At 43.7% G+C, this 21,849-nt stretch overlaps 1 protein-coding gene across 2 annotated transcripts in view; it reads left to right on the top strand.

Moving 5' to 3' along the window:
* LIMK1 (LIM domain kinase 1) overlaps nucleotides 1-21,849 on the top strand; it is a 290,955-nt gene that overhangs the window by 267,182 nt on the left and 1,924 nt on the right. For both annotated transcript variants that reach the window (XM_082246022.1, XM_082246023.1), the window contains 3 exons: nucleotides 7,692-7,827; nucleotides 16,979-17,034; nucleotides 17,175-17,332. In XM_082246022.1, the coding sequence (XP_082102148.1) occupies nucleotides 7,692-7,827; nucleotides 16,979-17,034; nucleotides 17,175-17,332 (350 nt within the window). The remainder of the gene's footprint in view (nucleotides 1-7,691; nucleotides 7,828-16,978; nucleotides 17,035-17,174; nucleotides 17,333-21,849) is intronic.

Genomic DNA, 21,849 nt, shown 5'->3' with positions numbered 1-21,849 from the left:
TATGTGTCATAGCAACCATTGCCACTGTGCAGCCAACAGTGTTGCTGCAACCAAGGACGTTGTGCAGCCCAGAGTCTAAATATGCTCTGAGGATGAAGTGTACAGCATGTAGAATCTGTCTTTAGTCATCCCCCAAACCATGGCTCCTTCCTATATCTGTTTCCCACGTGTACAGGAGTTTGATGCAGTCACCAACATATGTCATGCATAGGTTTAACATTTTTATGATTTACAGGGACAGTGAATGCTCTCTAATGTATTCTTCACTTACAAAATAGAGTAAATATCATAATGTGTATATATAGATATATATATATTATTAGCTCAGTGGTAGTAGCATGTTTAGTAAAATCCTGCTAGTCCAAACTTTTTTTTTTAGGGCGTGTCAGCCAACTTTTTTAAACACGAAAGTTCATCTTGCCAATGCAGGGGTTTCCACCATCAATCACGTTTTACAAAAATAATGCCACCTGTCTCCCTTTTCAGCAGCGCTGCTGCTCTTTTTACTGGTCCCACAGACTGTCTTACCCGGCTCTCTGGGTTCTTCCGCTCACTCAGCCTGTAGTTACAGCACCCTGTTGCATGGGCCCACTCCCTGGCCTTTCAATAGGGGATCTACTCACACCCCAGGATTTCTCATTCCTTCAAGACCTCTAGATTCCTGCAGTTCCCTGGACTCACCAAGTTGTCCCAGCTTTTCCAGCCTCCTGGACTCGCTTAGTCGTCTCGACCCTCTCAGTCCTGTAGGTAAGGAATTTCTCTTCCAGCATGGAGTTCTGTCTCTCGAATGGATCGCCTCTTCTAACAGGAGTCTAAACTTGTCCCCAGAAGGGAGTACTACCTGTCTCCTAAAGGGAGCCCAGAGCTATGCCCAGGCCTCGTTTTCAATAAGTGCATACACCTTCACACTCACACTCACACTTTTTGCTTCCCGTCATTCTGGTACAGATTAATCTTAGTTTCATCCATCCAAAGAATGCTTTTCCAGAACCGGTCTGGATTTTTTAGATGTTTTTTGGTAAAGTCTAATCTGGCTTTTCTATTCTTCAGGCTTATAATTGTGATTTGCACCTGTTGGTGAACAGGTGTAGACTTTGATTGTAGACTTTGACAATGATACGCCCACCTCCTGGAGAGTGTCCTCCACTTGTCTGGATGTTGTGAATGGGTTTTTCTTTACCATAGAGAGGATCCTGCAATCATCCACCACTGTTGTCTTCCGTGGTTGTCCAGACCTTTTTATGTTGCTGAGCTCACCAGTGCGTTCTTCTTTCCTCAGAATGTACCAAACTGTTGATTTGGTCACTTCTAATGTTGCTGCTATCTCTCTCATGGATTTGTTTTGTTTTTGAAGCCTTACAATGGCCTGTTTTACTTGCATGGAAAACTCCTTTGAAACCTGTGTAGGTTCACAGCAATAGATTCCAAATGCAAATACCACTTTAAAACCAACTCCAGACCTTTTACTTGCTTAATAGATGAAGAAATAACGAATGAGTAGCACACACCTGGCCATGAAACAGCTTTTGATTCAATTGTCCAATTACTTTTGGCTATTCTTAGGGCTCTTTCACACTAGGAGTCCGTCAAACGGACTCCGTGTATCTCAGCGGGGGATCGATGCGCCGATCCCCCTGCTGAGCAGGAGGATGACAGCTGTTCTCCACGCTGTGTGTGGGGAGACAGCTGTCAGGTCCCCATGCATCTCTATGGGGGAATCGGATGGGAACAGACCGTCTGTCCGTTCTCATCCGATCCAATCCTCTGGACGGATGGAAAATAGGGTTTCCATCCGTCCAGATTTGACGGATCAGATCAAATGTCAGCGGACATTTCTCCGCTGACATCCGATGCCCCATAGACATGTATGGGGTGATCTGAATGGTCCGCCTGTGTGAAAGGGGCCTTAAGTGCTGTAATTTCTTAAAATCTTCCTCTGATTTGGCTGTATATACCCTCAAATAAAACCCGAGATGTGCACTTTCAGCCCATATCCCCATATATAACTATACCTTAAATATGTTTTGGTAAATACCTGAAAAAAACTAAAATTGTGCCTTTGTCCAAATATATATGGACCTATAGTCACAAGCAATATCAGCACCTTCTAATTTAAAGTTTGCAGCTTTATTTCTTTTGCAGATGAAAAAGTTAGTATATATAATATATTGTTTCAAAAGATTATCCAATGGCAGTTATCCCCTTGTGCACAATGACGACTCCTCCGTTAAGTCTGCAAATGCCTCAAGGATTCAATAATGCATACTAGGCTTGACTTCTGATGTTCCACAAGAGTTGTCATTTGCAGATAGCAGTAAGCAGCTTGCATAAAGCTTGCTCAGTCTCTCATCCTAATGTCAAATATTCTCTGCTATCATTGTAGTTTTAACAGCTTTTTTCACATTCTGTTGTCCAGAGTGGCACTAGCATTAATTCCTCTATGTGTAAGCTGAGCATAGGTGAAGAGAGTTTCCACATACAGAAATAGGCTTTGAAAGATGAGATGCTGATATCACTTGTGACTATAATTTAGAAGTGCCAAGGGACACTCTTATCGCACATTCCATACATTTGTGGGTGATCTGGCTGCTTCCTGGACTTGGCTGTATACAGTGCATATAAATAAACAAATAGCACAGCGCAAACCAGTAGCGCAAACCAGTGAAATAACTGTGAGTAATAGAAATAAACACCTATATCCTAAAATCCCTACTAAAAAAATGTGCGTGGTACCTAAGCAATATGCATAGCTGTGCAAAATCACCTTCAGTGAAAAAGTTTTTTATTTTTTTGCATATAGCCTTATGTGAAGAAATAGGTGAAACAATCCATGAGACCTCCTAACACATTAATCCATAATCCCATAGGGCTAAGAAGTCCCAAAATAATATAAAAAGAAAGATAAAAAATAAAATAAGTATTTTTCAAAAAACAGTAAGCATGTATCCAGTGAAAGTCCTTGAATGGTGCTCCTAAACTAGAAAATCCGTGGCAATCTGTGACCTTCAAGCACTGTGACTGTGTTTCACACACCAATTGTGAATCCACTAACGAAATGATGTGGACCCCTAAGCAATACTGCGTAGGGGGTCTAACAAGCTTGGGCTGGTAGTGGTGGGGAAGTTGCTTGCTGTAATCTCCCAATGAACATCATATGAAAAATAGAACCTCCAATAGTGTATGTTCAAATTTTATTATAGTAGTATAAGAAAATCCACTTATTATAAGGCAGAATTTCTAGTCATGTTTCATATTCCTATACAGAGGAGGAGGCAGTCTGGAGGCTGTTTGAAGTGATGTTTTCTGAAGGGCCGGAATCTACGCCGACACGTTTCGCCCCTCACAGTGGGCGTTCTCAGGGGAGGGGCAAAGCGCATCAACATAGACTCCGGCCCTTCAGAAAACTTCACGGATCTCCGAGGTCTTTCGGATTATTTCACCTATTTCTTCACATAAGGCTATATGCAAAAAAAATAAAAACATTTTTTACTGAAGGTGATTTTGCACAGCTATGCATATTGCTTAGTTACCACGCACATTTTTATTAGGGATTTTAGGATATAGGTGTTTGTTACTATTACTCACAGTTATTTCACTGGTTTGCACTGTGCTATTTGTTTATTTTTTCAGATATTTATTGATGAACAGCAGCAGCAGTTTTTTGGAGTAGATATCTACATAAGCGCGGAGAGGACCTTTTATCATTTCACCTTTTATTTCTCATACAGTGCATATAGTAATAAAGATGTAAAACATCAGTTTAAAAAAAATAAACCTCAAAAATGTAAACTGACATGTACAGTGTGTTGAGCCTGGCTGCAGTTTTGCAATCAAACACAGAGAAAATACACATTAACATACATTGCACATCAGAGTAAAAAGCATGTAAAGATGCATGCAGTAAATGCTTTATGTTGTGCAGGTGTATTGATAAGAATGATTCAATGCATGTTTTGTCCTTAGAGGATAAGTCCACCCTACCACTAAAATCTCTACATCTACAGACATCCACAATTTAAGACTAACCTATGTAACCCTGTAAAGAATAAATCGATATTCATACTTTTTTTGAAGCCGATCCGGTCCCATGCTGAGCTTTCAGAGGCGGCTTCCCTGTGGAGGTGGGTGCAGAGGATACAGCCAACAACAGAAGCCCCATAGTAACTCTATGGGTGACATCACTTCCCATTTATTTCACAGCCATTGTCGGCTGTGTCCTCTGCAGAACTTCCGCCGCTGGAGACCGGATTGGGCAAAAAATTCTGCTTCCTATCTCATCATATGCTCAGATTAACTTGCTGATAGCTAGTTCATAACTGTTTACGGTTCCAATAAAGTAAGAGAATAAAAAAAAGATGTGACTTAAATTAGTCTTATTTGAGCAGCAATACAATCTGCATAACCCTCCTTTAACCAGTTCCTTACCGGGCCATAGTAAAATGACGCCGGCAGGAACACTTCGTCGATCTGGGCGAACGTCATATGACGTCCGCTCGGATCTGCTGCTCTCTCGCCCCCCCAGTGGCGCGCAGCGTGGCCATTGGGGATGTGGCGTGTCTGTCGGGACACAGCCCATCTCCATTCGGTGTAAAGAGCCCTTAGAAAAATGGCTCTTTGCCATGTGACCGGCTGTGTCCAATCATAGCTGGCCACATGCACTTCCCTCGTGCACGCCGCTTGCACGTGCCCCCAGGGGCGCACAGAGCGGCGATTGGGGATGGAGAGTGTCACTCTGACACAGTCCATCCCTGATCAGGGTAAAGAGCCAATGAAATTGGCTCTTTACCACGTGACCGGCTGTGTCCAATCACATCCGGTCACAGAATGCCAACAGAGACAACGGTAACTAGCTGTTACCGTGTTCTCCTCACACACTGATCCTGTGTGAGGAGGAGATTGCGGTAACAGCTAATTACCAATTATAGTGCACCCTAAAACACACTGATTGCCCCCCCCCCCCCATTAAGGGGGCCTGTCACTAGCCCATCAAAGTACCTGTCACCAGCCCATCAGAGTACCTGCGTACTTGTCACTAGCCCATCAGGTACTCTGATGACAGGTACTCGGGTACTATGATGGGCTGGTGACAGGTACTCGGGTACTCTGATAACAGGTACACGGGTACTCCGATGACAGGTACATGGGTACTCTGATGACAGGTACATGGGTACTCTGATGACAGGTACATGGGTACTCTGATGACAGGTACATGGGTACTCTGATGACAGGTACACGGGTACTCTGATGACAGGTACATGGGTACTCTGATGACAGGTACGTGGGTACTTTGAGTACCTGTCATTAGAGTACCCGAGTACCTGTCATCGGAGTACCCGAGTACCTGTCACCAGAGTACCTGTCACCAGCCCATCAGAGTACCTGAGTACCTCTCTGTATCTCATCAGAGTACCCGAGTACCTGTCTCCAGCCCCGAGTACCTCTCTGCAGCCCATCAGAGTACCCAAGTACCTCTCTGAAGCCCATCAGAGTACCCGAGAACATGTCATCAGCGTACCCAAGCACCTGTCACCAGCCCATCAGAGTACCCAAGTACCTGTTATCAGAGTACCTGAGTACCTGTCACCAGCCCATCAGAGTACCCGAGTACCTGTCTCCAGCCCTTCAGAGTACCTCTCTGCAGCCCATCAGAGTACCCAAGTACCTCTCTGCAGCCCATCAGAGTACCCGAGAATATGTCATCAGCGTACCCAAGCACCTGTCACCAGCCCATCAGAGTACCCAAGTACCTGTTATCAGAATACCGGAATATCTGTCTCCAGCCCATCAGGGTATCTGAGTACCTATCTGCAGCCCATCAGAATACCTGAGTACCTGTCTCCAGCCCATCAGAGTACCCGAATACCTCTCTGCAGCCCATCATAGTACCCGAGTACCTCTCTGTAGCCCATCAGAGTACCCGAGTACGTGTCTCCAGCCCAGAGTACCCGAGTACCTGTCTTCAGCCCAGAGTGCCCGAGTACCTATCTGCAGCCCATCACATTACCCGAGTACCTGTCTCTAGCCCATCAGAATACCCAAGTACCTCTCTGAAGCTCATCGGATTACCCGAGTACCTTTCTGAAGGCAATCAGTGTACCTGAGTACCTGTCTGTAGCCCATCAGAGTACCTGAGTACCTATCTGCACCCCATGCCTCCTAGATTATGTGTTGGGGTGTTTGCTTTCCAAAAGGGGGTCATTTTGTGGGGGTTTCCATTGTCCTGGTGTTCCAGGGTCTTCAAAAGTGTGGTGCTCCTTGCATGTTGGGCCTCTGTATGTGGCTATGCTGCGACAAAGTCTCACATATGTGGTATCGCCAAACTCAGGAGGAGTAGCAGAATGTATTTTGGGGTGTCATTTTTGCTATGTACATGCTATGTGTTAGAAATATCTTATAAATTGACAACTTTGTGTATAAAAAAATGCGTTTTCATTTTCTTTCCACATATTCCAAAAACTTGTGGAAAAAAATGACCTATTCAAAAGACTCATTATGCCTCATAGAATATACGTTGGGGTGTTTGCTTTCCAAAATGGGGTCATTTTGTGGGTAATTCCATTGTCCTGGTGTTCCAGGGCCTTCAAAAGTGTGATGGGTCGTTAGGAAATTTTATGTGTAATTTATGCTCCTAGAACACCTGACGGTGCTCCTTGCATGTTGGGCCTTTGTATGTGGCCAGGCTGTGTAAAAGTCTCTTACATGTGGTATTGCCATACTCAGGAGGAGTAGCAGAATGAATTTTGGGGTGTAATTGCAAGCATGCATATACTGTGTATAACTTGTGAAATAACTTGTTATTATGACAATTTTGTGTAAAAAAAAAAAAAAAAAAAAAAAAAAAAAGATTATTGCTTAATTTTCCCAAGAAATGTGGGAAAAAATTACAACTTGAAAAAACTCAACATGCCTCTTACTAAATACCCTGGAATGTCTACACTTTCCAAAAAGGGGTCATTTGGGGGGTATTTGTACTGTCCTGACATTTCAGGGCCTCATGAAATGAGATGGGCCGTCGGTACATCAGGTGTAATTAAGTGTGATCAATTTTCAATGATTGGCACTATAGCTTGTAGACTCTATAACTTTCACACAGACTAAATAATAACCACTAATTTGGGTTATTTTTACCAAAGATATGTAGTAGTATAAATTTTGGCCCAAATTTCTGAAAAAAAATTACTTATTTGCAAAATTTTATAATAGAAACTTAAACAAAATGTTTTTTTTTTTTCAAAATTTGTGCTCTTTTTTCACTTATTTCGCAAAAAATAAAAAACCCAGTGGTGATTAAATACTACCAAAAGAAAGCTCTATTTGTGTGAAAAAAATGATAAAAAACTTGATTGGGTACAGCGTTGTATGACTGAGTAATTATCATTCAAAGTGTGAGAGCGCTGAAAGCTGAAAATTGGTCTGGGCAGGAAGGGGTGTAACTGCTCTGTATGGAAGTGGTTAAATAAGTTTTATTGATGTTTTTCTTCAAACTGGAAGGATTCTTGTTACAATGGAGTATCAACTGCATGCATCTTGCACCAGATAAAATATGTTTTTGATTAAATTCAATTTGATTATTCATGTTATGACTTTACCCAGCTTCTGTACGAAAATTAGGAAAGTGAAAGGATGGCAAAAAAAAAAAAAAAAGAAAAAGATTTTTATATTGCATTGATAATTTGCTCTTTTTCATTAAGGATGGCAGTGTGGTTGTGGCTGATTTTGGGTTGGCTCGATTAGTAACGGATGAAGCTCGGGACTTGCGTAAAGACAGAAGAAAACGGTACACTGTGGTGGGGAATCCTTATTGGATGGCACCAGAAATGATAAATGGTGAGTATAATCGGGATGCAAACTGAGCTATAAAATCAGCTAATAGGAGGACACAGTCTCTTTTTAGATTATGTTTTTTGGAATGTGCTTTAAGCTTCATATTATGTTGCACAAGTTCAGTCCTTCATATGCATGTACTAGGTATTGCAGAGTAACCAGGGGCTTATTAGCTGCTTTTGAACCATTTTTTTTTTTTTAAATATTTTTAGGTTAGAGTATTCTTACTTATGCTATCATTCCCTCATACTCCAGATACAAGAGTGTTGTCTAACAGGTCTGATTCAAACAGTAGCTGGATTATTTAATAACACAGACTTGCCCATTGCAAGTCTAATTACATAAAACTGAATTCTGATTGATTATAGTTGTTTGCTTATATTTATCTTTGATTTTTTTTTTATCTATCAGTGTCATTGTATAGCTAGTGGAAGTAAAGTAGCCCACAGATCAGATAGGTCATTTTTGACCTGATTTCCCCATTCACACATTTAAGGTGAATGGGGCAATCTTCCTGCTGAACTATTGTATTCTGACAATAGGGAGACTTCCCTGTCATCAGAATACACAGATTAGCGTGTCTGGCCATAGCAGGTAGTGCTGATTGAGTGGCTAAAGTCCAACAGTTGTACAGAAGTCGATTGGTAAATCACCTTCTGTACAACCACCCTGCCCATACATTGATAAAAATTCTGCCGGTCCCTGCTAAACTGGCCAAATTTCAACCTATGTATTGCCGGCTTTACATTCAGCAGTAAAATCAAGTTATGCTTCAGACAATCAACTTCTGCCTTGGCATATTTCATAATAATGTGGTGGTAAACCCAAAAACCAGAATAAGTGGTAATAAACCCAAAAAGAGAAATTTTATATATTGTAGTTTAGCGATTCTTAAATGTGGTGGCTACGTTAGTTTTTCTTTTTTTTTTTTTTTTTTCTTTTTCGCCTGGTGATCTGGAAAGTAACACACTTCCTGTCCAAGGGTGTCTCCATCTTGGAAGAAGGGGCAACAGAGACACCATTGGACAGTAGCATTATCATTTTGGGGAGAGGTTAGGGTTTGATGATCTGGCAGATTTAGATAGATTTGACTAATATAATAAAGCCAAACCCCAACTAACACGTTTTAAGCAGTCACAGTAGTAGTTTATTTTCCTTTTGGGATAAAGGTTTTACATAAATGAAAGCTGATTATTTTAGGGACCCCTGTCAGTATTTAAATAGGTAAATAGACTCAACCCTACCAATTTTTCAAATTTTTTACCCAGCTTCTCCAGTTTTTCAATCAAAGGATGGTTGGGCAGGAGGGCCACCCACAGAGTTAATTTTGGTTGATTCCCGTATGGCCAGATTAGGTTATGGCTTGTGTGGATGGGAAAAACATCTTGCTTTCAGGTGCATTTGATACACTTCTGAGATCATTCTGAGTCCCTTCAGAGGTGCTCCTTTTAAGCTGCATTCAAGCTGCCTTGTGCCTCATGGAAAAATTCATCCCTGCGCTGGAAACAACAGGATAAAAGAAGTAACCTCCCCAAAGCGAGGGGAATGCCCCTATTAGAAAGTTGTTTCCAGAATATATTTCTAATCTATTTCTGTCTAACCCCTCCTTCATTACTTCATCATAGTGATCGACTGATATCGTTTTTTTACCACCGATACTTTGGTCATCAGACATCGGTATCAGCCGATATCTGCCGATATTTTCGGACATTACAATTTTTATATATTTTTTTAAATTTCTACAGGTACTGTGGTGGAGGGATCTGGAGGTCTAAAAGACCCCAAACCCCTCCGCTGCACTTAAAAGCATTCAAAACGGCAAGTTTGGCTGTTTTGAATGCTGTACGTTTTTGAATTCGGTGCCGCCAATACCCGGAAGTGATGTCATGTCATGACATCACTTCCGGGAACGCATCGGCGCCGAATTCAAAGAAATGGAGACCCGGGTCAGACTGCGGTGAAGGTAGGATTCCGGAAGGCGGCGGGAGGGGGGGGGACATCCCCTCCCGCTCCTTGGAATGACAGCCGAGCGGCTTCTTAGCCGCATTGGTTGTCATTACAAGACAGCCGACCGTCGGCTATGGACACTGGTACCGGGGATCTCTACTGCATCATATCTAGAAAATAAAGTTTTCTCTTTTGTTCACTGACAGACACAGCTCCATGTCTTCTAGACCCTTGGACTTATGCTGCTCTCTGTTCAGGAGTAGGACTAGGTGGAAACAATTTTGGCTATGCCCCTGAGACAGTCCCAGGGGGTATACCATCACTTCCTGCTATAGGACTTCAGTTTTTTCTGCCTAGTCAGGAGTAAGGACCTGGCCCTCTGCTGGGATCTGGCCTTTTTTCCTTTTTAAATTGAATTTTTTCCTTTTTCTTTATTATTTTTGTTCCTGTGTGAACTAAAATCAACCTATTCCTTTGTGAACTACAATCAACAGCTGGACTGGGCGACACACTGGATATCCTAGATCCTTATGGTCTTCCCACTCTGGCCTGCGAACGCGACCCAACTATTAGCTCCACGCTAGGTTGGCCGCGACATAGCCCCACTGGACAGGGGCCTGCCGGCGAGGGAAACCCCTCGCGAGGTCGCATTGCCCTGGTCACAACAGCCATCATGGTCAGAGTCACAGCGTACCTTGGGCTGCAGCACCCCCATTCCAAGATGGTGTGGTGGACTGCTGGGAGTGTTGACCGACTAATGCCAAGGTGTGGTGAGTAGTGTCCCCCCCTCCTTTCTCTGGGAATTGCTGGGGTGGTTGCGGGCCCTCTCTGGGGATGGTAAGCCCCCCTCTGTGTCCTTCCTCCCTTCATTTTCCCCCTCTCCCTCAGGGTTCCCCTTCATTGGTCACCCTCACCTGCACCCTGTTTCCCCCCCTTAGGCCCCTTTTCGGGCACAGGGGTTTTTTGTGGTGGGGGCTTCACTGGGGCTGGGCTGGAGGGCAGTAGGTGTGTGTCGCTGACGGCCCCCCTTTGGAGGTGCCTGTAACTTTGGTGCTGTGGAGGGGGGGTTCCCCTCTGGTGGATTTTTATTTCCCTGGGGTCCCGCCCAGCGCCTCCATTTCGCGGTGGATGGTGTTCACTGGCTTCAGCAGCCGTGTTTGTGTAGTGCACTGGCCATGTTTTGGGTTTCCCATTGAAAATAGCAGCGGCCATATTCTTGTAGCCGCTGCGGTGATGTGCTGCAGGGGCCTCTAGTGTCAGTGTCGGCACCTCCTCTTCCTCTTTGATCACAGTGTGGCAGTCTGTTTGGCACTCTCCAGCTCTTGGGTGGTGAGTTCTAGTGGGTATACGATCCTTCCTCTGCTATGCGTCGCGGGTGCGCTGATACTTGTGGTGCTCCAAGCAGGGGGGGGGGGCGTTCTTAAAAAAAAAAAAATGGAGCCTCTGGAGCATGTATCGCCACTTGATCCACTCCTTGAAGCCACGGGACCCTCTGGGTCTCAATCTGCCCTGGCAGCCATGACAGTGGCCCTGCAGTCACTAGTGTCAAGGGTTGATATGGCCCTGCAAAGGCGGCCTACCAGAAAGTGCCCCCCACCTTCACCTGTATCCTCTGTCTCCTCAGAGTCTGAGGTGGACTTGGCCGCCTGCGGACGAGAGTCAGCCCACTGGGTCTGCGTCCACGCACCCTGAGTGCTCTAACAGTAAGGACAAATCCTCCTCCGCAGCCACGCTTGAAAAATCGCTGGTGGAGGCTTTGATTGTGTCAGTGCGGGAAACTTTAAAGTTGGAGGACTAAGATGAGTCGGCGATGCTGGTGCAGTTTGGCACCCGCAAATCTTCAATGGTGACAAAGATAATCCCTTTTCCTGCCCATTTTAAAGAGATTGTCACTAGTCAGTGGGGTTCCCCGAAACCCATGGTTGGAATACCTTAGCGCTTCGCTAGGAGGTATCCCTTTGAGGAGTCTGTCCTAAAGAAACTAACGGTTCCACAGTCGGACTATCAGGTTTCCAGGCTAAATAAGGGCACACTTTTGCGGGTGGAGCACTCTGAGGATTTTGTGGACAAGAGAGCTGAGGCTCTGGTCCGTTACCTTTCACCGTGGCAGGGTCAATGTTGAGGCTGGTGTTTGCTATCACCTTGGTATCCCAGACTTTAATGAAATGAGCAAAAATTATACCCCAGGATCCGGAAGGGGGTCAACACCCTCCTGAGCTGGCAGAGCCGACGGATCAGTTGATCTAGGGGCTACAGTACATTTGTGATGCATCTGGATGCGGCCCCCTTTAACTGGCAGGGTATCTGAGACGGCGGTGATTCTTCACCTCATGATTTGGTTGAAGTACTGGTCGGCCGACCAGGCTTCTAAAAAGGTGCTCACTGATCTACCTTTTGTAGGTGACCGTTTGTTCGGTGCCTCTATGGAATAGATCATTAAGGGCCTTATGGGAGGTAAGAGTACATTACTTCCATAGGTTGCTAGGGGCAAGTAACTGCGTCGTAATCATGGTCCTTTTTTCTCGGCTCACAAGCCCTTTTTGGATCGCAGGAAAAGGTTTGGAGATCCACCAGTAACTTCCAAGAGACCCTGGAATGGTAAGTCGAAAGCGGGCACTACTGGTTCTGCGGACAAGTCTTCCCCAGCCTGAAGGGGTGCTTTCACCCGCATCTGGGGTGGGGGAACGTCTTAGCCTTTTTCCTGACCCGTAGACCTTGCTCATTCAGAACAAGCGGGTCCACAAGTAGGTTCGGTTACAAGATCAAGTTTCGGTCCTTGCCACAGGCAAGGTTCTTTCCTTCCAACTTGTGCCTGCCTCGCAATCGGCTACAGGGCCTCTATGGGGCATTGCAGGACCTGTTAGCACAAGGAGTCATTGTGCCGATCCAGCCCGGGTGTTTCTTCCTCAGGCGAAACTTCTAAAGTTGCAGGATACAATTCAGCTCCAGTTGTCCAACCGTTGGTCGTCACTCAGGACTTGCATGCAAATGCTGGGTCTGATGGTCTCCACTTTTGAGGCGGTTCCGTTTGCTCAGTTTCTTGCCAGACCTCTGCTAAGAGAGATTCTTGCCAAATGGAACAAGGATCCGCAGTCGCTGGACATTCTGATCCTGTTGAGTCGAAGTACGAGGGGGCACTGATATGGTGGCTCCGCTCCCTGGGGATTCGCCTGGGAAAGTGCTTTCTTCCCTTGTATTGGACAGTAATTTCCATGGATGCCAGTTTGTCCGGGTGGGGACGTGTCTTGGGAATACACTCGGCTCAAGGTGTTTGGTCTCGAGAGGAGTCTAGACTGCCGATCAACATTCTGGAGATTCGGGCGATCAGACTTTGTCTGTCTCAGTGGACGGATCGTCTTCAGGAATGCCCGGTGAGGATACAATCGCACAATGTTACAGCGGTGGCATATGTCAATCATCAAGAGGGCACAGGGAGTGCCCTGGCGGTCTAGGAAGTAGCCAGGATTCTGAGGTGGGCAGAACTGTATGTTCCGGCTCTCTCTGCTGTACACATTCCAGAGGTAGAGTATTGGCAAGCGGGCTATCTTAGTCGGTAGGGAGAATTGTCCCTTCACCTGGAGGTGTTTCATCAACTGTGTCTCTGGTGAGGGACTCCCGATGTGGACCTGTTGGCCTCCCGTCTCAACAGGAAGGTGCAGAGGTTTGTGTCAAGGTCTCAGGATCCTCTGGCCGACGCCACAGATGCCCTGGTGGCCCTTTGTGGTCAGTATCGCCTAATTTACGATTTTCCTCCAATACAACTTCTGTCGAGACTGCTACGCAGAATCGAGGTATAAGGGATTCTAGTCATTCTGGTGGCACCAGACTGGCCTTGCTGGGCTTGGTACGCAGGCCTGGTAAGGCTGGTAGCAGACGTTCCTTGGAAACTTCCTCTCAGGGGGGATCTGTCTCAGGGACCAATCTTCCATTCAACTTTACAGTCGCTGGCTTTATTGGCTTGGCTATTGAAAGCCAGGTGCTGTAGGACAGAGGGCTGTCGGAGTCGGTGATTCCTACGCTGTTAAAAGCTAGGAAATCTACTTCCAGGAAGGTTTATCATCGGGTTTGGAAAGCGTACATTACTTACCGTTCCTTTTCTGTGTCTCGCCTGTTGGAGTTTCTACAATTAGGTGTAGATCCACGTTTTGCTCTGGGCACCATCAAGGGCTAGATTTCCGCCTTGGCCATATCTTTCCAAAGGTCGTTGGCAGCGAAGTCCTTGGTTCACACCTTTGTGCAGGGTGTTTGCCATCTGGCTCCACCGGTGTGATCCCTGGTGCCTCCGCGGGATCTAAATTTGGTACTGTCGGTGCTTCAAAAGCCTTCTTGTGAAAACATTTGAGAACTTCCTTTGCTCACTCTGTCGCAGAAGGTGGCCTTTTTGGTTGCTATTACTTCTGCACGTAGGGTGTCGGAGTTGGCTGCATCGTCCTGTCGGTCACCTTACCTGGTGGTTCACAGAGACAAAGTGGTGTTACGACCCTGCCATGCATTCCTTCCTAAGGTTGGCTCAGGCTTTCATTTGAATGAAGATATTGTGTTGCCGTCCTTATGTCCTAAACAAGACATCTTGAAGAAATTGCTCTGCATTCCTTGGATGTAGTCAGGGCGATGCGGTTGTACCTGGCAGTGACTGAGTCAATTCTGCTGTCATCTAAGTCATCTGCTGGGACCATTTCCAGATGGATCAGGCAGACAGTGGTGCAGGCCTATTCTTTTAAGGGTTAGGTTCCTCCTTTCCCTGTCAAGGCGCATTCTACGAGGGCGCTTAGTGCCTTCTGGGCCATCCGTCATCAGGCGCCAGTAGTTCAGGTGTGTAAGGCGGCTATGTGGTCATCTGTACACACATTCACAAAGTTTTATAAATTGGATATATTTGCATCTTCGGTTGCTGCTTTTGGCGGCAAAGTTTTGCAGGCTGCGGTTTACAGAGGCTCCCGCCTCTTCAAGGATGTATTTTTTCCTGGTGGTGAGCTCCAGTTGTTCCTGGTTGGCTATGTTTAGCCTCGTTGGGAATTATATGTATTGCTGTGTTTTTCCCACCCCTCATGTTGATATTGCTTTGGGACATCTCAAGGGTCTAGAAGACATGGAGCTGTGTCCGTAAGTGAACAAAAGAGAAAACTGGATTTTTGTCTTACCATAAAATCCTTTTCTCGGAGGTTCACTGACGGACACAGCACCCGCCCCTCTGTTGGGTTGAGTTATGTATTCTTCTTACACTGCTTGTTACAAACCGAAGTCCTATAGCAGGAAGTGAGGTTATACCCCCTGGGACTGCCTCAGGGGCGTAGCCAAAATTGTTTCTGCCTAGTACTACTCCTGAAGAAAGAGCAGCATAAGCCCAAGAGTCTAGAAGACATGGAGCTGTGTCCATCAGTGAACCTCAGAGAAAAGGATTTTACGGTAAGACAAAATTCCAGTTTTTTGTATTGTGAGGGGATTAGCTCGGTGGCGGGTGTGGATGACCCCTTGGGGGGTTCGTTACACAGGGAGATAGCCGAGAAGTGGTTGCAAACAACAGTGTAAGGTTTTATTCATGCAATTTTCTTCACACAAGTGCAAGCTTAAAAAACATCAAAAATAAAATAAAAGACAAAATAAATCCTTGCCACTGTGGGCGGCTACCTTCTCACACACAGGAACCTACCTAGGGAGTCTGTCCCCAACCTACAGACTTTGCTGATCCTACAGCAGACCATCATTAGTCCATGTTTTTTCTCTTCACACACAAAATGTCCATTGGTTTCTCTTCACATAGAAATAGTTAATTTTCTCTTCACATAGAGAATGTCCCTTTTCTCTTCACATAGAAAACATTCCTTTGTTTTTCTCTTTACACTCTTCACATAGAAATAGTTAATTTTCTCTTCACATAGAAAACAATCCAAGACCTCACCTTGAGAAGTCTTCACTCTTTTTACCCTCCTCAGCGCACATCGCTTCAGGCGGCATTCCTCTCCCATGCTCACACAACGTCAGGAGGCACACATCTGACTGTCCTCCTCTACTCACACAGCGTCAGGAGGCAGCAATCAATAGACTTCCTCTGGACAAATTATAGAGGCCTTAATTTCCTCATTCTGAATAGCTGAATGTTTTTCAACTTCCTGCTGGCTACCTCTGCAGCCGACACCCTATAGTAATTGGTGAATTGTCTAAACCAAGCAGACATGTATCTCCTGTCTGTGACAACATTCACAGATTTTCCTGACTTCCTGTCACATTATATATACACTTTAACCACTTGCCGACCAGCTGCCGTAGTTATACAGTTCTACGGTGGCAGGTCGACAGGTTCCCGCGAATCGCCATACCCGCTCCTTTGTTCCTCCTATTTAGGAACAGAGGTCGCTATATTGATTTCACAAGCCCATCCCCCCATAGTTAGAAAACACCCCCTAGGCTCACATTTAACTTGATTGCCCCTGGGTTAACCCCTTCCCTGCCAGTATTATTATTACAGTAACAGTGCATATTTTTAGCACTGATTACTGTAGTAATGTCACTGTTACCCCCAAAAATGTCAGTTAGGGGTCCGATCTGTCCACCACAATGTTGCAGTCCCGCTAAAAATTGCTAGTAAAAAAAAAATGACAGATCTTTCCCCTAGTTTGTAGACGCAATAACTTTTCTGCAAACCAATAAAAATATGCTTATTTGGATTTTTTTTTACCAAAAATATGTAGCAGAATACAAATTGGCCTAAAATGATGAAATTTTTTTTTTTTTATTGGGAATGTTATATAGCAGAAAGTAAATAATATATATATATTTTTTTTTTTTTCAGAATTGTTGCTTTTTTTTTTTTATTGCAAAAAATAAAAATCGCAGAGGTGATCAAATACCACCAAAAGAAAGCTCTACTGATGGGAAAACAATGGACATCAATTTTGATTGGGTACAGCGTCGCACGACCGGGCAATTGCCCATTAAAGTAACGCAGTGCCGAATCACAAAAAATGGCCTGGTCATTAAGGGGGGAAAATCTTCCGGTCCAGAAATGGTTAAGATTGTGTTTATCAACATTCCTATAGGCAGTAAGAAACTGTTGAGAAATATTTGATTCCAGAACTTGTTAAAAACAAAAGTAAAAATCAAATGATAATATGAGACCAAGGTCCTTATTCTTGACAATTATTTATATCATCATCAATACCCAATGCTACCTTTCTGTGGGTGACTGAGGTTCTTTCTCTTTTTACAGGGAGAATCTATGATGAGTCAGTGGATGTTTTCTCCTTTGGAATTGTACTGTGTGAGGTACCGTTATTTATATTGCCAATTCTGTTATTTTGTCTTTTCTCTGCACATAAATTATAAAATTTCCATAACGTTTTTCAAATTTCATCTGCATAACTTCCTGAGATAAACAAGTCTCATGTTTGTTTTTTTCCCATTAGATAATTGGTCGTGTTAGTGCAGACCCTGACTATCTCCCACGCTCTCTGGATTTTGGGCTGAATGTGTGTGCCTTCTTGGATAGATTTTGCCCCCCAAATTGTCCACCTGGCTTCTTCCCTAGTGCAGTATTATGCTGTGACCTGGACCCTGAGAAAAGGTAATTTATGCTTTAGCTTAGTCTTATTTGAAAGTTGCCATTCAGTAGAAGAACTAAGCTGCAAGTTGGGCACAGTCTTAAATAGATATACCACTTAATTGGGTAACTAAAGCATTAGTTAAGAATCAACATAACATCAGCTTTTGTGTGATATATTCTGTTGTGACCATTCAGTTTAATCGTCTGCCAATGCACTATAATAGACCAAAAATCAGATGTGCACAGTTTTTTTCCTACGCAGTGCATCACCATGCGCAGTAGCACATTACTGTGTATTGCGTTGCAATGCGGGTTAAAAATTGATGTTGCCACAACACAATGTGCAGGGTGCATTGTGGTAATGCACAAATTACTGCAACACATAGGTGTGAATAAAAGTTAGGGGCATGTTTATGACTCATGCTCCTTTTAGAAAGGGTAGGAATTGGCTGAGTTGCAACTTCAATGATGGAGTCTTCTGGTTTGCACTAGTAGAGACAGCTGGGGATCAGACATGGGAGCAGTTAATATACTAAATCAGGTGTAGTCTAGGAACTAAACATAAGGTCAAGGCAAGTGACAAATAACAGGAATCCATTTTTTTAACATCAAATCCTAATCAGGAAGAACAGAAGATTAGGATCGGATACCAGAAGCCTAGACAGATCTGGATTAATAAAAATGACCAGAAGACAAGCTGCAAGATTGCCAGAGTAGTAGATTTTACAGGAAAGCTTCTCAGTTGACAAGAAGTAACAGACCCCTTTTCTCATGCACTGTCCATGGACAGAACCAAACCCAGTGATATCAGATGATTTCTGCACATTACCTGTACCTCAGAACTGTATACGGTATCTGCTAGAAGATAGTGCAGGCACATGCCTAGGAAAAGTAGGAAAAGTACACCCACACTTCTAAATGGAGCAGGAGCTAAGGGAACCCTGGTGGCTCTGTTATCCTTTGTTGTGTTTGTATTTATTTTAAAATGGAATTCAGGTCTGGAACTAAATAAGCTTAAAATTGTCCCCCCCCCCCCCTCCATCTGCTAACACCTATACTAACTACCCTTTAGAAGAAAGATGCAGATACTTACCTATAGTGGATATAAAAAGTCTACACACCCGTGTTAAAATGTCAGGTTTCTGTGATGTATAAAAATGAGACAAGGATAAATAATTTCAGAACCTTTTGCACCTTTAATGTGACCTATAAACTGTACTGTACTGTACTGTTGAAAAACAAACTAAAATATTTTAGGTAGAGGGAAGGAAAAATAAACAACTAAAATATGGTTGCATAAGCATGCACACCCTTAAACTAATACTTTGTTGAAGCACCTTTTGATTTTATTACAGCACTCATCTTTTTGGGTAGGAGTCTATCAGCATGGCATATCTTGACTTGACAATATTTGCCCACTCTTCTTTGCAAATCTGTCAGATTGCGAGGGCATCTACTGTGCACAGCCCTCCTCAGATCACCCCTCAGATTTTCAATACGATTCAGGTCTGGGCTCTGACTGGGCCATTCCAAAACTTTAATATTCTTCTGGTGAAGCCACTCCTTTGTTGATTTGGATGTATGCTTTGGGTCGTTATGCTGAAAGATGAAGTTCCTTTCCTCTTCATGTTCAGCTTTCTAGCAGAAGCCCAAAGATTTTGTGCCAATTTTGACTGGTATTTTGAACTGTTCATAATTCCCTCTAACTTGACTAAGGCCATGTTCCAGCTAAAGAAAAACAGCCCCAAAGCATGATGTTGCCACCACCATGCTTCACTGTTTGTATGGTGTACTTTTGGTGATGTGCAGTGTTGTTTTTGCACCAAACATTTATTTTGGAATTATGGCCAAAAAGTTAAACCTTGGTTTCATCAGACCATAACACATTTTCCCACATGCTTTTGGGAGACTTCAGATGTGTTTTTGAAAAATTTAGCTGGGCTTTGAAGTCTTTCTTCGTAAGAAAAGGCTTCCGTCTTGTCACTCTAGTCCATAGCCCAGACATATGAAGAATACGGGAGATTGTTGTCACATCTACCACACAGCCAGTACTTGCCAGATATTCCTGCAGCTCCTTTAACCGGTTGCCGACCGCCGCACGACTATATACTGCGACGGTCAGCCCCGGCCAGGCAGAGTGACATATGGATACGTCACTCGCCTGTCACTGACTTGCGAGCCAATTGCGGGCGGTGCGCGCCCACCGCGGCTCGTTCACAGACAAGTCAGTGCGTGTGACCGGTGGACTCCATGTCCGCCGGTCACACTACGATCGCTCCTGTGAAGGGAGAAAGGCGGAGCGGCTTATGTAAACAAGCCGCCCGTCATTCTCCCTGTGTAAAAATGAAGATCAGACGGTTCTACTATGTAGAACCGTTGATCTTTGTTTTTACACCAATAGCAATGTCCCAGCACAGTTAGAAGCACGCCCCTAGGACACACTTAACCCCTCCCTGTCCAATAAAGTTAACCCCTTCCCTGCCAGTGTCATTTTTGCAGTAACAGTGCATATATATAGCACTGATTACTGCAGTAATGTCACTGGTACCCCCAAAAGTGTCAAAAATGTCAGTCAAGGGTCCGATCTGTCCGCCGCAATGTCGCAGTACCGAAAAAAAAATCGCAGATCGCCGCCATTACGCGTTAAAAAAAAAAAACACCAAAAATGACAAAAATCTTTCCCTTTGTTAGTAAATGCGATAACTTTTGCGCAAACCAATTAAAATAAGCTTTTTGCGATTTTTTTTTTTACCAAACATATGTAGCATAAAACAAATTGGCCGAAAATGTTAAAAAATTTTGATTTTTACATTTTTTTTTGGGGAATTTCGTATAAAAAAATGTGAAAAATATTGTTATTTTTGCAAAATTGACGCTTTTTTTTATTTATAGCGCATGATCAAAAAATCGCACAGGTGATCAAATACCACCAAAAGAAAGCTCTGTTTGTGGGAAAAAAAAGGACGTCAAATTCGTTTAGGTACAGCGTTGCACGACCGCGCAATTGTCCGTTAAAGTCACGTAGTAAAAAATCGCAAAAAAAACCCTGGTCTTTTAGCAGCCAAATCCTCCGGCGCTTAAGTGGTTAATATTGCTGTAGGCCTCTTGGCAGCCTCCCTGACCAGTTTTCTTCTTGTCTTTTCATCAGTTTTGGAGGGATGTCCAGTTCTTGGTAATGTCACTGTTGTGCCATATTTTCTCCACTCGATGATGACTGTCTTCACTGTGTTCCATGGTATATCTAATGCCTAGGAAATTATTTTGTACCCTTCTCCTGACTGATACATTTTAACAATGAGATCCCTCTGTTGCTATGGAAACTCTCTGTGGACCATGGCTTTTGCTGTAGGAATGCGACTAAGAAAATGTCAGGAAAGACCTAGTAGAACAGCTGAACTTTATTTGGGGTTAATCAGAGGCACTTTAAATGATGGCAGGTGTGTACTGACTCCTACAGTATTTAACATGAGTTTGAATGTGATTGCTTATTTCTGAACCCAGCTACATCCCCAGTTATAGGAGTTGTGCACACTTATGCAACCACACAATTTTAGGTTTTTCAATTAAGTTTGTTCAGTTTATAGGTCACATTAAAGGTGAAGCAAGTTCTAAAATTATTTATCTTTGTCCCATTTTTTTTACATCACAGAAACCTGATATTTTAACAGGGGTGTGTAGACTTTTATTATCCACTGTATGTTCAGGGCACTCTGGTCCAGTCACATGATCTTCCCAGCGGCCAGCTTTAGGGAAGCAGAGGACGTTCACAATGGATGGAATGCCTGGGTGATGATGTAACCCTTAGGCTTACTATGTGGCATGCATTGTCGGCTGTCTCTCCTCTGCCCTGAAGTTTAGAGCTGGGAGCCGATCATTTGACCAGACCAGAGCGTTCTGAGAATAGGGAAGTATATGATACATTCCTTCTACAGGGTAGTTAGTATAGGTGTTGGATTTGGGATGGAAGCAGCTTAAAACTTAATTGGTTCTAGACTTATATTCCACTTTTAAGCATTAGAAATCCTCAATCATGTCTGGTTTACAGGCATTTTCTTGTTCTATAATAATCAGTTATTAAAATGAATAACACCATTTAACAATTTCGCCTACTTTCTATGAACGGACAAAACAGCTGCTATGCAGTTTTGTGCCTGACATCTTCAAAATTAGTGTACCCCTTGCTGCTACTATTTAATAATGATTAATGGTATAGTTCAGATTAAATGAAAATTTTGGCAGCTAAACCAGTTTGCCTTGATTGAGGTCTGCTAAACTATTACACTTTGAAGAGTGAAATGCCTGCACTCCGCAACAAAAACTGAAGTTGTTAGACATGGTCCTGTAAGTTTTTTGTTTTGTTTTTTTTTCTGTATGGCAGAAAGGGTTTCTAAAATAATTATGTCATATTGGTTTGTGGCTCTCTTACTGTACATTTAAACAACGGGGAAACAAATGTTCTGGCTCCTTATCTGTAAGTGTATCCTGAATGCTCACTCGTGTGGTACCTTTTAATATTGCTGAATATACTGTATGTATTA

This window comes from Pelophylax lessonae (assembly GCF_965119305.1).
Source record: "Pelophylax lessonae genome assembly, chromosome: 2".
Lineage (NCBI taxonomy): Eukaryota > Metazoa > Chordata > Amphibia > Anura > Ranidae > Pelophylax > Pelophylax lessonae.
This window is presented reverse-complemented; position numbering and strand designations above follow the sequence as displayed.